Raw genomic sequence first — 16,238 nt, 5'->3', positions numbered from 1 at the left:
GTTATTAATATCAAAGTATAACTTAGAGTCAAATCATTAAACAGATATAAAGGGGACATCAAAAGGTATAGTTTATGAATAATATTATAACAGTCATAAACCTATAAGCAAAGATTACTATTTTATCAACATTTATTTAGAATTTGAATATGGATTATGGTCTGATTCAATTTTCTTTTTTTCTGGTTAAGTATTTAATCGTATTTGTTTTCGTTTTTAAAATTTATTAATTTTTTAAAAATTTACATCCAAGTTAGTCAATGTATAGTGCAATAATAATTTCAGGAGTAGATTCCAGGGATTCATCCCCTACATATAACACCTAGTGCTCATCTCAACAAGTGTCTGCCTTAATGTCCCTGGCCCAATTAGCCCATCCCCCCACCCACAACTCCTCCACCAACTCTCAGTTTGTTCTCTGTATTTAAGAGTCTCTTATGGTTTGTCCCCCTCCTTGTTTTTATATTATTTTTGCTTCCCTTCTCTTGTGTTCATCTGTTTTCTATCTTAAATTCCACATATGAGAGAAGTCATATGATATTTGTCTTTCTCTAATTTCACTTAGCATAATACACTCTAGTTCCATCCACGTTATTGCAAATGGCAATGGCAAGATTTCATTCTTTTTTGATCACTGAGTAACACTCCATTACACACACACACACACACACACACACACACACACACACACACACACACGTACTACATCTTCTTTATTCATTTATGTGTCGATGGATGTTTGGGCTCTTTCCATACTTTGACTATTGTTGATAGCACTGCTATAAACACTGGGGTGTATGTGCCCCTTCGAAAAGCATTCCTGTATCCTTTGGATAAATACCTAGTAGTGCAATTACCCAGCTGTAGCTGGGTAGTTCCATTTTTCTTTTTTTTTGAGGAAACTCCATACTGTTTTCCAGAATGCCTGCACCGGTTGGCACTCCCACCAGCAGTGCAAAAGGGTTCCTCTTTCTCCACATCCTCACCAACATCTGTCATTGCCTGAGTTGTTAATTTTAGCCATTCTGACAGGCGTGAGGTAGTATCTCATAGTGGTTTTGATTTGTATTTCCCTGATTATGAGTGACGCTGAGTATCTTTTTAAGCCTGTTAGCCATCTGGATGTCTTCTTTGGAAAAATGTCTATTCATGTCTTTTGTCTATTTTTTTCACTGGATTATTTATTTTTTCGGTGTTGAGTTTGATAAGTTCTTTGTAGATTTTGGATGCTAACTCTTTATCTGACATGTCGTTTGCAAATACCTTCTCCCATTCCGTCAGTTGCCTTTTAGTTGTGCTGTTTTCCTTGCCGTGCTTAATGAGGTCCCAATAGTTCATTTTTGCTTTTGTTTCCCTTGCCTCTGGAGACATGTCAAGTAAGAAGTTGCTGTAGCTGAGGTCAAAGAGGTTTTTTTCCCACTTTCTCCTCTAGGATTTTGATGGCTTCCTGTCTTTCATCCATTTTGAGTTTATTTTTGTGTGCGGTGTAAGAAAGTGGTCCAGGTTTTTTCTTCTGAATGTCGCTGTCCAGGTTTCCGAACACCATTTGCTAAAAACATTGTCTTTATTCCATTGGATATTCTTTCCTGTCTTGTCAAAGATCAGTTGGCCATACGTTTGTGGGTCCATTTCTGGGTTCTCTATTCTGTTCCATTGATCTATGTGTCTGTTTTTGCACCAATACCATACTGTCTTGATGATTACATGTTTGTAATACAGCTTGAAGTCTGGAATTGTGATGCCTCCAGCTTTGGTTTTCTTTTTCAGGATTGCTTTGGCTATTTGGGGTCTTATCTGGTTCCATACAAATTTTAGGATTGTTTGTTCTAGCTCTGCGAAGCATGCTGGTGTTATTTTGATAGGGATTGCACTGAATATGTACATTGCTTTGGGTAGTATCAACATTTTAACAATATTTTTTCTTCCAATCCAGGAGCATGGACATTTTTCCTTTTGTGTGTGTGTTTTCTTCAATTTATTTCATAAGCTTCCTATAGTTTTCAGCGTATAGATTTTTCACATCCTTGGTTAGGTTTATTCTTCCATATTTTATGGTTTTTGGTGCAACTGTAAGTGGGATCGATTTCTTGATTTCTCTTTCTGCTGCTTCATTATTGTGTAGTGAAATGCAAGTGATTTCTGTGCATTGATGTTATGTCCTGCGACTTTGCTGAATTCATGGGTCAGTTCTAGCAGTTTTGGGGGGAAATCTTTTGGGTTTTCCACATAGAGTATCATGTCATCTTTGAAGAGTGAAAGTTTTACTTCCTCCTTGCTGATTTGGATGCTTTTATTTCTTCATGTTTTCTGATTGCTGAGGCTATGACTTCCAATACTATGTTGAATAACAGTGGTGAGAGTGGACACCCCTGTCGTGTTGCTGACCTTAGGGGGAGAGCTCTCAGTTTTTCTCCATTGAGGATGATATTGGCAGTGGATCTCTCATATATGGCTTTTATGATCTTGAGGTATGATCCTTCTATCCCTACTTCCTTTAGGGTTTTTTATCAAGAAAGGATGCTGTATTTTGTCAAATGCTTTCTTTGCATCTATTGAGAGGATCATGTGGTCCTTATCCTTTCATTTATTAATGTGATGTATCACATTGATTTGTGGATATTGAACCAGTCCTGTATCCCAGGTATAAATCCCACTTGATTGTGATGAATAACTCTTTTAATGTATTGTTGGATCTGGTTGGCTAGTATCTTGTTGAGAATTTTTGCATCCATGTTCATCAGGGAAATTGGTCTGTAGTTCTTTTTTTAGTGGGGGCTTTGCCTGGTTTTGAAATCAAGGTAATGCCGGCCTCGTAGAATGAGTTTGGAAGTTTCCCTTCGATTTTTTTTTTTTTTTTTTTTTTTTTTTTTGGAACAGCTTCAAAGGAATAGGTGTTAACTCTTCTTTAAATGTTTCCCCTGGAAAGCCATCCAGCTCTGGATTCCTGTTTTTTGGGAGATTTTTGATTATTGATTCAATTTCTTTACCAGTTATGGGTCTGTTCAAATTTCCTTTTCTTCCTGCTTCAGTTTTGGTAGTTTATTTGTTTCTAGGAATTTGTCCATTTCTTCCAGATTGCCCAAATTGTTGGCATGTAATTGCTCATGATATTCTTACTATTGCTTGTAGTTCTGCAGTGTTGGTTGTGGTCTCTTCTCTTTCATTCATGATTTAATTTATTTGGGTCCTTTCCTTTTTCTTTTTGATCAGTCTGGCTAGAGTTTTATCCATTTTGTTAATTCTTTTAAAGAACCACCTCCTGGTTTCACTGATCTGTTCTACTGTTTTTTTCTATTTCAGTATCATTGATTTCTGCTCTAATCTTTATTATCTCCCTTTTTCTGCTGGTTTAGGGTTTTTTTTTTTCATTTTTTTGTTTTTGTTTTTGTTTTCGTTTGTCTTTGCTGTTCTTTTCCCAGCTCTTTTAGGTGTAACGTTAGGTTGTGCATTTGAGACCTTCCTTCCTTCTTTAGGAAGGCCTGGATTGCCATATAGTTCCCTCGAGTGACTGCCTTTGCTCCATCCCAGAGGTTTTAGACTGTCGTGTTTTCATTTTCATCGGCTTCCATGTACTTTTTAATTTCCTCTTTAAATTCCTGGTTAACCCATTCATTCTTTAGTAGGATGTTCTTTAACTCCAAGTATTCATGGTCTTTCCAAATTTTTTCTTTTAGTTGATTCTGAGTTTCATAGCATTGTGGTGTGAAATCATGCAAGGTATGATTTTGATCTTTCTGTACTCATTGAGGGCTGATTTGTGTCCCACCATGTGATCTACTCTGGAAAATGATCCATGTGCACTCGAGAAGAATGTGTATTCTGCTGCTTCAGGATGAAGAGTTCTGAATATATCTGTTAAGTCCATTCAGTCCAGTGTGTCATTCAAAGCCATTGTTTCCTTGTTGATTTTCTGCTGATGTGATATGTCCATTGTTGTGAGTGGGGTGTTGAAGTCTCTTACTATTACGGTATTATTATCAATGAATTTATGTTTGTGATTGATTTACATATTTGGGTGGAAACGTTGGTGACACAAATATTTACAACTGTTAGATCTTCTTGGTGGACAGACTCCTTAATTACCATATAATGACCTTCTTCATCTCTTGTTATGGCGTTTACTTTAAAATCTAGTTTGTCTGATATAAGTATGTCTACTCCAACTTTCTTTTGATGACCATTAGCATGATAGATGGTTCTCCATTCCCTTACTTTCAATCTGTCAGTGTGTTTAGGTCTAAAATGAATCTCTTATAAACAGCATATAGAAGGATCTTTTTTCTTATCCATTCTGATACCCTATGTCTTTTGATTGGAGTGTTTAGTCCATTGATATTTAGAGTGAGTACTGAAAGATATGAATTTAGAGCCATCATGTTGCCTGTAGAGTTGGTGTTTCTGGTGATAATCTCTGGTCCTTTCCATTCTTTGTTGCTTTTGGTCTTTTTTTGTTTTATCTTTTCTCCAAAGAGCCCCCTTAAAATTTCTTGCAGGGCTGGTTTAGTGGTCACAAACTCCTTTGGTTATGTTTGTCTGGGAAGCCCTTTCTCTCTCCTTCTATTTTGAATGACAGCCTTGCTGGATAAATAATTCTTTGCTGCGTATTTTTCCTATTCAGCATGTTGAATATATCCTGCCACTCCTTTCTTGCCTGCCAATTTTCTGTGGATAGGTCTGCTGTGAATCTGATCTGTCTTACCTTATAGATCTACGACTTTTTTCCCCCTTGCTGCTTTCACAATTCTTTCCTTGTCTGTGTATTTTGTGAATTTTACTATGACATTCTTTGTTGATGGTCTGTTTTTGTTGAATCTAATGGGAGTTTTCTGTGCTTCTTGGATCTTGATGTCTGTGTCCTTCCCCAGATTAGGAAAGTTTTCTGCTATAATTTGTTCACATAAACCTTCTGCCCCTTTCCCCTCTTTTCATCTTCTGGGACTCCTATGATTCAGATGTTATTCCTTTTTAATAAGTCACTGAGTTCTCTAAGTCTTGTATCATGCTCTTTTGCCTATATTTCTCTCTTTTTTTTCTGCTTCATCATTCTCCGTAATTTTGTCTTCTGTATCGCTATTTGCTTCTCCACTTCATCCATTTTTTGCCGTTGTGGCATCCATTTGAGATTGCATCTCAGTTATAGCATTTTTAATTATGTCCTGACTAGATTTTACTTCTTTTATCTCTGCAGAAAGGGATTCTCTACTTTTTCAATACCAGCTAGTGTTTTTATTATCATGGTTCTAAATTCTACATCAGACATCTGGCTTATATCTGTGTTGATTAAGCCCTTGGCTGTCATTTCTTCTTGTTCTTTCTTTTGGGGTGAATTCCTTCGCTTTATCATTTTAGAGGAAGAAAAATTAATTAAATAAAAAATAAAAATTAAAAAATTGAAGACAAAATATCAAATGAAGGAAGCTAGATCCTATATGTGTTTTGGTCTGCTTCTTAAAAGAAGCTTGATAGAATAGAGGCAAGAGGGGCGCCTGGGTGGCGCAGTCAGTTAAGCATCCGACTTCAGCCAGGTCACGATCTCGCGGTCCGTGAGTTCGAGCCCCGCGTCGGGCTCTGGGCTGATGGCTCAGAGCCTGGAGCCTGTTTCCTATTCTGTGTCTCCCTCTCTCTCTGCCCCCCCCCATTCATGCTCTGTCTTTCTCTGTCCCAAAAATAAATAAACGTTAAAAAAAATTAAAAAAAAAAAAGAATAGAGGCAAGAAAGGGGAAGAAAAGGGGAAAAAAAGGTAAGAAAAATTATATAATAGAATAAAATTAAAGAAAATGAAATGGAAGAAAGTATTTTTAAAAATAAAGAATAAGGTATAAAAAATAAAAATAAAATTTTCTCTTTCTGTATCCAAGAAAGAGGAAAAACAGAAAACAATTTAAGCAAAACAGAAGGAAAGAAAATGAAGAAATAAATGAACCATCAGGTGGAATGAAACCTGAATGAAGTTATATCCAGTTTCCCCTAGAACTGGAACTATGAAGTCTTCTTTAGTCCGTACACTAAACAGGTGGAGTGACTTGTGCTGGTCTTCTAGGAGATGTGCCTGGAAGCGCAGTTGGGTGGGGCTTGGTGTAACAGTCTGTTCTCCACTAGGTGGCGCTGCTTAGCTTGCTGGGATGGATCAGTGTGGTGAGCATGTGTGTGCAAGGGAGAGGTGGCTTCGCCCAGCTCCCTAGTCTCTGGCATTGGAACTTTGTCCTTTCACTGATACAATCAAGCACCCCTCCTTTGTCTCAGGCCTTCCTCGACTCCCTGTCCCTACCCGGTCTGTGTCCAAGATGTCCACCTGCCAGGTGGCACTTCCCTCTAGAGTTTATCTCAGATGGGGCTGTGTTTCAAAACCCCAGACACTTGAGAGACCCCTGAGGCTGGGACCGGTGCCAACTCTGGGGGAGAGTCTTGCTGAGCAATGGCCAGGTGCTGACTTGCCCCAGAAGACATTTGTGCAATCGTGCAGTGGCTGAGGGTCAGGGATTATGGCAAACCACAACACACAGCCGGTTCCAGGTTTCATTGCACTCTGACGTCCAATATGAGCAAATGTGGCTGCTCTCTGGGGTCTGTGGGGACTTTTGCCCATGGGGAGGCCATATGGCCTCTACCAAATGCACCCCAAGTAGGAGAACTGCTTCTCCCTATTGGCACAAGGACCCGTCAAACCCCACTACCTGCCCCTGGGGATTTGCCCTACTTCCTTACCAGAGCACCACCAGGCACTGGCCTCCAGAACTTCAGGCTCTGTGCTCCACTGTTTATAGAATCCTGGTGGTACTGACACCCTCTCCTTTCTTCCCATCAATAGGTTTTGGGGGGCAGATTTCTTGTTCAGTCCCCTGAGAGTGTTTTCACTCTTTCTGTTTCTCTCCAGCTACTTTCAGGGAAGTGTTGTTCTTCCATGATCGTGATGGACCACGCTCTCTTCCTCTCTCTTTTCTCTGTCCTCTCTCAGCAAAAACAGCTCCCTACCCTCCGTGGCTTTTCTCTCCCCCAGTCCACCTCTCCACACTGTGTACCTGCTGAGTTCTGTGGCTCAAGTTACGCAGATTGTTGTGTTGATCCTCAGCTCAGTTTCCTAGGTGCTTGACATGGTTTGGTGCTGATCTAGCTGCGCTTCAGGGATGAGGCAAGCTCAGGGTCCCCGTGCTGCTCCACCGTCTTAACTCCCACCAAAACAAATCACTGACACAGACACCAGAGATGAATCTAAAACACGTATGCTGAGTAAAAGGAGCTGTGGCAGAACATATGTTTCAAGGATGGCTGAGACATAGATTTCCCGCCCCACACGATCTTATTACAGTGTGACTGATACATCTCCCACCAAAAGCTTAGACTGAATCTGGGCAGGGTCTTGCGATTGCTTCAGTAACAGCATTTGGTGGAAGGGAGGCTCTGTGACTTCTGTGACTTCACTCGGCTACCGATTTAGAGAAGAACTGTTTTAAGTTGCCTGCAATAGACTTTTCCCCATAGGACCCATGTGAAGGTGAGACACAGACAGACGCTGAGATGGCGGCCATGTAGTGCAGGGATACTCTGGCCACATTAACAAAGAAAAAAAACAACAACATTACAGATAGCCACACCTATACTAAGTACCCTTTTTATAAATACTGATGTCACGCATTAGCAAATGTGGCCAAAGAGCTCAATTGTAATTTGAGCAATACCTACAATTCTCCCTTACTCTGTAGGGAAAAAAAGGTAAGGTTGAGTGAAAAAGTCGAGTTATCTTGAAATCTTTCTCTAGTGTGCGTGTGAAACCAGCGACAGACAGGATGCGTTCTTTCTTTGGACCTGAGTTTTTTTCCCCAAGCTTTTCAGAATGCCTTCTTGATGTCAAACAAGCATTTTGAATGATTGTTATAAATAGGCTTACAAAAGTAGTCTTTCTGGAGTGTTCAGTGGCATCCAAAATGCTCACCATTAACTGGCAGATTTTGCATTATGTCTTTAAGCTCCTTTTCAGTGAGGTCCATGCCCATAGCTCCCAAAACTTCATCCACTTTACTGGAATCAATCTTCCCTCCTTACGGAAAAAGAAGTATACAGGTAACAGTTAATGTCCCTAAAATGTGGGATAAACCCTGACCTCCGGAGGATTATGGTTATCATGTTCCTCCAAAAAACCAAAGCCTGATGAGATCTTTACAGGAGGACAGAGTCAATAAAAAGAGTTCGAGTTTGAGTTTATTGTTTTAATTTTAATCTTAATATAAGCATGCCCAGTATAAAAACTGAAAGGTGACAGAATGACTTCTCAGAGAATTCTAGTAGGGTGATAACAATTCCAGCTTTTCTAACCACTATTGTCTCATTTTCATTGTGTTCGTTTTTACAATTAATGTCTAGTTATGTTAAGGCATGCTGTTTTTCCATTACCATTTAAAATTGTTTATGGGGCGCCTGGGTGGCGCAGTCAGTTAAGCGTCCGACTTCAGCCAGGTCACGATCTCGCGGTCCCGGAGTTTGAGCCCCGTGTCAGGCTCTGGGCTGATGGCTCGGAGCCTGGAGCCTGTTTCCGATTCCGTGTCTCCCTCTCTCTGCCCCTCCCCTGTTCATGCTCTGTCTCTCTCTGTCCCAAAAATAAATAAACGTTGAAAAAAAAATTAAAAAAAAAATAAAATTGTTTAAAATTTAAGTAAAAAGTAAATCAGTATCAGTGAAAATATTAATAGTAGTACAAATAGTGTGTGGATTTGGCAGAAATCATGAAGGTGGTATTCGGAACCTTGCTTAGACATGACCTTTTTCCTGGCCTGCTCCCTGTCTATCTATTCAGTCCTGTGTTCTTTCAGCTTCTTGGAGACTTTCTAGCACTCTCTTGCTCTCTTGGTCTAAATGTCAGATTAGTAGTCTTTTGTTGCTGAATAAACTAACTGAAGAGGTGCTAATTTTCCCTTTACTTTTGCTATGTCGCCTGGGCTCTGATCATTTCTACTTCCGTCAAAGTTTGAAAAATCCCGAGAAAGCACAGGAATTCTTTCCAAGTTACAACATAAAAGATGATCTCCTAAAGAACACGATCATCCACAAAAGAAACAAAAGTATATAATAATGTGTTAAGTGGCAGAGTTGACAATTTAATCACAAGGAATTAGTCTAAATGCCAAACGTGATGATCTCAGACTCATTTGTGTTTTGCTAAGTTTCTCCCTTACCTTTAAGAAACTTTATACCATCCAGCAACCTTCTTCGATAGACCTTTCCATCTGTAAGGAAAAGGACTATTCAGATCACAGAAGAGCAATGTGGAATTTCATTACTGTCTAGTAAGAAATCAGCAATTTCAGTAAGACATCTTTTGTGAACTGCCTTAGAAATTTTCTGATTTAGTGGCAAACAATGAAATTATAAGGGATGGGGATACTGACATTCTGCCATTCTGAAAAATATCTTTTACTTTTCTTTTGTGATATTTTCATTTTCCCCTATTAGATCACTCCTTTCTCTTTTTCTCATTTATTCTGGATTAAATTTTACATCTCTTGATAGACTCAAAAGTTATAAGTAATATAACTGAATCCTGATGATAGGAGTCATGATGATACAACGGTTACTTCTCAAACTAAAGATAAATTTGGCACAGAGAAAATTTTAACATATAATAGTCATTTAAAATTATGTAACATGAATCATAAAATTATTTCTGACAAGCAATAAGATAGAGGCAATTTTACAAGTTTTCACAAGTTAACAATACACTTCCCTGTATGACTACATTTTTATTTAAATACTCACTATCAACTGGCAGATTTTTCACCAGTTGTGAGAGTTCTTTATCTGTGAGTTCTATTCCCATGTTTCCTAGAACTGTTTCCATGTCATTGACATCAATTTCCTCTCCTTTAAAAGGACAGAAATGGTAACATGTGAGATTTTAAAGAACCATCTAATTATTCTAAATAATAATGAAATCTCTTATTACTGTTTAATTATTAGCACCAACTACTCAATCTGTAATAAAGTCAAATGAGTCCTGTTTGACTGTAGTTATGGTAAAATATTAAAGTGTTTATTTCCATAACTTTAGTAATAATAGAGACAAAATAACAGAGTGCAGAGTAATGCATTTCATAATATTCTGTTGTGGGAGATTACTAGTAGGTAATAAAACTTTAGTCTCTTTTTATCGCACTAATATGTTTTTAGTAAAAATCTGGAAAAAATGAGATTATAGGGCCTAACAAAATATGGCACTATGTTTTGTTGTTAAAGCATTGACAAACCGGAGAAAGACAAATACTTTCTGATTTCAGTCATATGTGGAATTTAAGAAACAACACAGATGAACATAGGGGAAGGAGAAAAAAAAGGGAGAGGGAGGCAAACTCTTAACTATAGAGAACAAACTGAGGGTTGATGGAGAACGAACTGAGGTGGGCAAGGGATGGGCTAAATGGGTGATGGGTATTAAGGGGGGCACTTGTTATGATGAGCACTGGGTGTTACATAAGTGATGAATCACTAAATTCTACTCCTGAAACCAATATTACACTATATGATAACTAACTAGAATTTAAAGAAAAACTTAAAAAAAAAAAGAAAACCCTGAAAAACCAAAGTCCAGGAAATCAGTTTATTAAAAATTATGCCTAATTTATTTACTATTATTTTTAATGCTTATTTATTTTGAGAGAGAGTAAGCAGGGGAGGGGCAGAGAGAAAGGGACAGAGAGAATCCCAAGCAGGCTCCGTGCAGAGCCAGGTGCGGGTCTTGATCTCACGAACCGTGAGATCATGACCTAAACCAAAATCAAGAGTCAGACATTAACTGACCGAGCTACCCAGGTGCCCCAAAATATCATAATTTAAAAGGAATATAAAGTAACAGGGAAGAATATAAAATATGTGTAAAGAATCAGAATCATATGCATTTGGTAACTTTTTCCTCACCTGTAACAGCTTCTACTTTTTCCATCAGTTTTTGCAGATCAACTTTCTTAGAGCCTGTAAGACAAAGTTTAATCAGAGAAGAACAATAACATGGACTCAGAAAAAAGATACACAGGACAGGAGGTTTTTTTTTTAAATCTAAGATTTATGGTTCCAGAAGATGACCAAGGAAAATAATTCATTAGCAATGAGGACCAAGATTTAATAATAAATAATGAAAAAAAAGATCTTAAATGGTTTTATTAAATAATAAAGATGAAAACTGTCAAAGTTTATTTCACCTAATATTTAAGAAAATTCAGGTTATAACTATTCCATGATTCTTAGAAGAAACAATGAATTCAATGGCGACTGTTACAAGTGTGTTGGGATGTGATTTTTTTCTGAGCAAATTAGGTTATTGTACTCCACAGCTTTTGAACTTTGAAATGAGACATATAAAAATAACCTTTACCAAAAAAACTGACTTTGTTCCAAGAGGTCCTTTAAAATCTTTTGAAATTGAAAACACTGTATGTTGAATGTCCTATCATATTATTCATGTACATATTATTCACGTACAATTTTTCTTCTTCAATTATTAAATGTTCTAACTCTGCCAAGTCCACATTCGTTAGTGGCTTTGTGTGATTTGAGTAATCCTTCAATCTTACTTTCCTCACTTTTTAAAATTATGTATCTCTCAGTATTCGTTAGGATTGTTCTCTTGTGTTACCACATGTTGATGCAATGGGCAGGTAGAGACCAGTGTTAAGCAGTGAGGGATATTTGATAGGAACTAGTTACTTAAATGGTCAATTTAGTGATCCGCTGAACCTAATTGGTAGATAAAAACACAGCCCAAACCCTGTCATTTTACCACACCATTTGTATACATCTTTTTAAAAAATTTTTTAATGTTTATTTATTTTTGAGACACACACACACACACACACACACACACACACACACACACACACAGAATGTGAGCAGGAGAGGGGCAGAAAGAGAGACAGACACAGCATCCGAAGCAGGCTTCAGGCTCTGAGCTGTCAGCACAGACCCTGATGCAGGGCTCAAACTCACAAACCGTGAGATCATGACCTGAGCCGAAGTTGGACGCTTAACCAACTGAGCCACCCAGGCACCCCATGTATTCATCTTAAATTAAAAACAAAATAAATTAAGCTTAAAAAAGTAGAATTTAGGGGCGCCTGGGTGGCGCAGTTGGTTAAGCGTCCGACTTCAGCCAGCTCACGATCTCGCGGTCCGTGAGTTCGAGCCCCGCGTCAGGCTCTGGGCTGATGGCTCAGAGCCTGGAGCCTGTTTCCGATTCTGTGTCTCCCTCTCTCTCTGCCCCTCCCCCGTTCATGCTCTGTGTCTCTCTGTCCCAAAAATAAATAAACGTTAAAAAAAAAATTTAAAAAAAAAAGTAGAATTTAAAACATACTTTGTGTAACAGACTAAAAAAAAAAAAGAGCATTTAAGAAAAGGTAAAGGTCCCTTCTTTTACCTCTCCTCAGCTTCAGTACCTCTCCTATTACTAACAGTTTTGTGTATAGCCTTCCAGAACTTTCTTATGTTTATAAAGTGTATTACATATATTTTTTAACAATTGTAATACTATACATATTTTTCTGTTAACTTTCTTTGTTATAGTGACCAGAAAATAAAGCATCTCAATATCTATGAATAGAGAAATGAGGAATGGCTGAATAATTACATTTCACTTACATTTGCAAATAAAAAAGGCAGATGTTACCACTTTACACTGACAGATTCCTCAGAATGTGCCAATCTACACAGGCTCCTCTTTACATGGGACATACTGCATTATCAAGATTTGACACATGGAGCTTTCTCCTGAAGGCACAGACAGGTGTGTGGCATTTCTAGGTTTTAGTTTTGAGAACCCTGTGTCAATGACAGGTGCACTTAGTGGCTGTCAAATCTTCATATTCTTTTATAAGCGAATAAGCCATCCGGCTCAATGGTCAGAACACAGAGAGGACTGTATTTGGCAGGTACACACGATGGCCTTGGCACTGAGGAGTGGAGCCTCTCATGGATGATGTTCTGCACCATGGTGTGAATGGCAGTGATATATGGATCAGCGAAAAAAAAAAACAAAAAACCACATTGCAGATCCTATTTTTGTAAAACCAGACAACAAAAATCCCTCCCCTTGTCACTAGCATCCACCCCTAGTCCAAGATGTATGAAGAAATAGATGAGAGGTTTTAAAGCCACAAAAATGAACAGCCTTTGGGGCACCTGGGTGGCTCAGTCGGTTAAGCATCAACTTCAGCTCAGGTCATGACCTCACGGTTCCTGGGCATTGGGCTCTGTGCTGACAGCTTGGAGCCTGGAACCTGCTTCGGGTTATGTGTCTCCCTCTCTGCCCCTCCCCTACTCACATTCTGTCTGGCTCTCTCTCAAAAATAAATAAATGTTAAAAAAAAAAAAACTAAAAAAAAAAAAAAACCAGCCTTTTTCCCCCCTGAGGTCTTCTGCAAGCTATTCAAATGCCTTCAGGCAACAAATAATTTAAACCTTCGAAACAGTCAAAATTAATGCTGCAAGCACAACATCTGTTTAAAATCACAGTGTTTTCTATAATGCTCACCACGCAGAAGATCCTTTAACAGATTCAGTTCCTTTTCTGTCAGCTTGACCTCCATGGCTTCTAAAACAGGATCCAGGTTATTTACATCAATCTTCCCTCCTTGAAAACACGAAAAGGAAAGAAAAAATGGAACGATTACAAAATATTTAGAAAAATTCATGAACGTATATTATTATCTTCAACTAACAGACATGAATGTTTTCCCCCTTTCCCCCAGTTTTATCTTATTTAAAAAATTTTTTTAATGTTTATTCATTTGTGAGAGACAGAGAGAGACAGAGCATGAGCAGGGAAGGGGCAGAGAGAGGGAGACACAGAATCCGAAGCAGGCTCCAGGCTCTGAGCTGTCAGCACAGAGCCCGACGCGGGGCTCAAACTCACGAACTGCAAGATCATGACATGAGCCGAAGTCCATCGCTCAACCCCCGAGCCACCCAGGTGCCCCTCCCCCAGTTTTATTGAATAATTGACATATGACAGTGTATAAGTTTAAGGTGTACAATATATGTATATATATACACTGCAAAATAATTACCACAATAAGGTTAGTTAACACATCTGTCATCTCACATAGTTACATTTTTGGTTGTGTGTATGGTGAGAACTTTTAAATTTACTCTTTTAGCAATTTCCAAAAATATGATAGTGTTGTTAATTATAGTCAGTGTGCCTTACGTTATATCTCCAGAACTTACTCCTCTTATAGCTGGAAGTTTGCATCCTTTTGACTACCTTCACCTATTCCTCTCCCCAACCCCCTGCCTCTGGCAGCTACCAATCAGGTCTCTGTTTCTATGAGTTTGGTTTTTCAGATTCCACCCATAGGAGGTATCATATAATATTTGTTTTCTTCTGTCTGACTTATTTCACTTAGCATAATGCCCTCAAGTTTCATCCTTGTAAATGGCAGGCTTTCCTTCTTTTCTGCGGTCAAATAATATTCTATTATGTATTATGTATGTACAAATATATATATTTATTCTATTTTCTTCATTCATGTGTCAAGAGACATGTTGTGTCTTTGTCTTGGCTATTGCAGATAATGCTGCAATGAACATGGGGGTGCAAATATCTCTTTAAGATAGTAATAGTTGGTGCTGTTACATGAATATACTGCTAAAAGAGAATGACTTCACAATCTAGCATAACTGCTAAAATTTTCAAGCAAAGAACAAAACTACAATATATATGTACAGCTCTTTACAAGCTGAGTTACAATTTAAAGAGTTAAAAGCAGGGGCACCTGGGTGGCTCAGTTGGTTGAGCGTCCAACCTCAGCTCAGGTCATGATCTCATGGTTTGTGAGTTCGAGCCCCACGTTGGGCTCTGTGCTGACAGCTCAGAGCCTGGAGCCTACTTTTGGGTTCTGTGTCTCCCTCTCTCTCTGCTCCCTCCCGCCCCCACTCGCACTCTGTCTCTCCTGGTCTCTCTCTTAAAAATAAAAAAGCATTAAAAAATTAAAAAAAAAAATAAAGAGTTAAAAGCAGAGTTAGAATTAGAATTTGTTTCCTCAAACGTTAAATATACAGGCCCAGGAAAAAGTTAGGTGGGGCAGGGCTGAGCAAGTGTAACTAAAGAGCAATAACCAGTAATCTCCACCAAGAAGTAGAAATTATAGTCCTTTCCTAAACTCTTACTCTGAGATTGTTTTGTCTGCTTCTGCTCACGTTTTGGAGTAAGTCCCAAACCTTCTTCCTTTCTCCTTCCCACCTTCCTCCCTTGCACACGCCTGCCTGACTTCCTTCCTTCCTTCCTTCCTTCCTTCCTTCCTTCCTTCCTTCCTTCCTTCCCTCCTTACTTTCCTTCCATCTTTATTTCTGTTCATATAATTGTTTCTTCAGAGAGAGCTTCAAAAACACAATGCAGTAGAGAACTTTTCATCTAAGATAAAGGATTACTACCAGCAAAAACATAGATGTGGTACAAGAAGCAAAATAAGGTGTTATATTCTAGTGATATAAATTTAATGCTTAAGGATATTTCATATGCCTCATCTTTGTGCTTCTTACTCACTTTTATTATACTTCACATCCTTCAGCAACCTGCTTTGAAACACCTTTCCGTGGGCTGTAAGAAAAAGTACAATTCAGATCTCCAGAAAACCAAAACATTACAAATTATATGATTGTAGAAAGATACATTTCAATGATTTGCTTTAAAAATGCATTTATTTTATAGTTATACGATATGGACATTTAAAAATATAAATGTTTGTGGTGCCTGAGTGGCTCAGTCGGTTAAGGATCTGACTCTTGATTTGGGCTCAGGTCATGATCTCCGTCATGAGACTGAACCCCATGTCAGGCTCTGTGCTGAGTGTGGAGCCTGCTTGAGATTCTCTCTCTCTCTCTCTCTCTCTCTCTCTCTCTCTCTCTCTCTCTCTCTCTCTCTCTCCCCCTGCCCTGCTCATGTGCTCTAGATAGATAGATAGATAGATAGATAGATAGATGTTTTCCACAGTGACAAACTTACCCATTCTCTGGAATTAGAGACATTTATTAAACTCTCCCATGGTGCCATTCTAAAAAATACTTTAAAATATTTCTTCCTTTTTATTCTACTGATGTCCTCCTTCTCCTTCATTATGTTTCCTTGCTCTTATTGCAAAACTAATACCAATCTGAGAGGATAGTATTAGTCACTCAGATTACTATATGGCAATGTAGTGATGAATTTCAGATTGTGTTCCAAGAGGTAATGAAAGAATTTCTTTTCAAGTCAGAAGTGCTT

The 16,238-nt window shown here is 38.5% G+C and overlaps 1 protein-coding gene across 49 annotated transcripts in view; it reads right to left on the bottom strand.

Moving 5' to 3' along the window:
- EFCAB3 (EF-hand calcium binding domain 3) overlaps positions 1–16,238 on the bottom strand; it is a 460,207-nt gene that overhangs the window by 193,105 nt on the left and 250,864 nt on the right. For 48 of the 49 annotated variants that reach the window (XM_045044749.1, XM_045044748.1, XM_045044746.1 and 45 more), the window contains 6 exons: positions 15,522–15,575; positions 13,509–13,607; positions 10,904–10,957; positions 9,749–9,853; positions 9,169–9,219; positions 7,932–8,036 (listed from right to left, as the gene is read on the bottom strand). In XM_045044749.1, coding sequence (XP_044900684.1) covers positions 7,932–8,036; positions 9,169–9,219; positions 9,749–9,853; positions 10,904–10,957; positions 13,509–13,607; positions 15,522–15,575 — 468 coding nt within the window. The remainder of the gene's footprint in view (positions 1–7,931; positions 8,037–9,168; positions 9,220–9,748; positions 9,854–10,903; positions 10,958–13,508; positions 13,608–15,521; positions 15,576–16,238) is intronic. The other variant, XM_045044775.1, reaches the window with a different exon arrangement.

This window comes from Felis catus, chromosome E1, assembly GCF_018350175.1.
Source record: "Felis catus isolate Fca126 chromosome E1, F.catus_Fca126_mat1.0, whole genome shotgun sequence".
NCBI classification, from domain to species: domain Eukaryota; kingdom Metazoa; phylum Chordata; class Mammalia; order Carnivora; family Felidae; genus Felis; species Felis catus.
The sequence above is the reverse complement of the archived record's forward strand: the minus strand, read 5'-3'. Positions and strand labels throughout refer to the sequence as shown.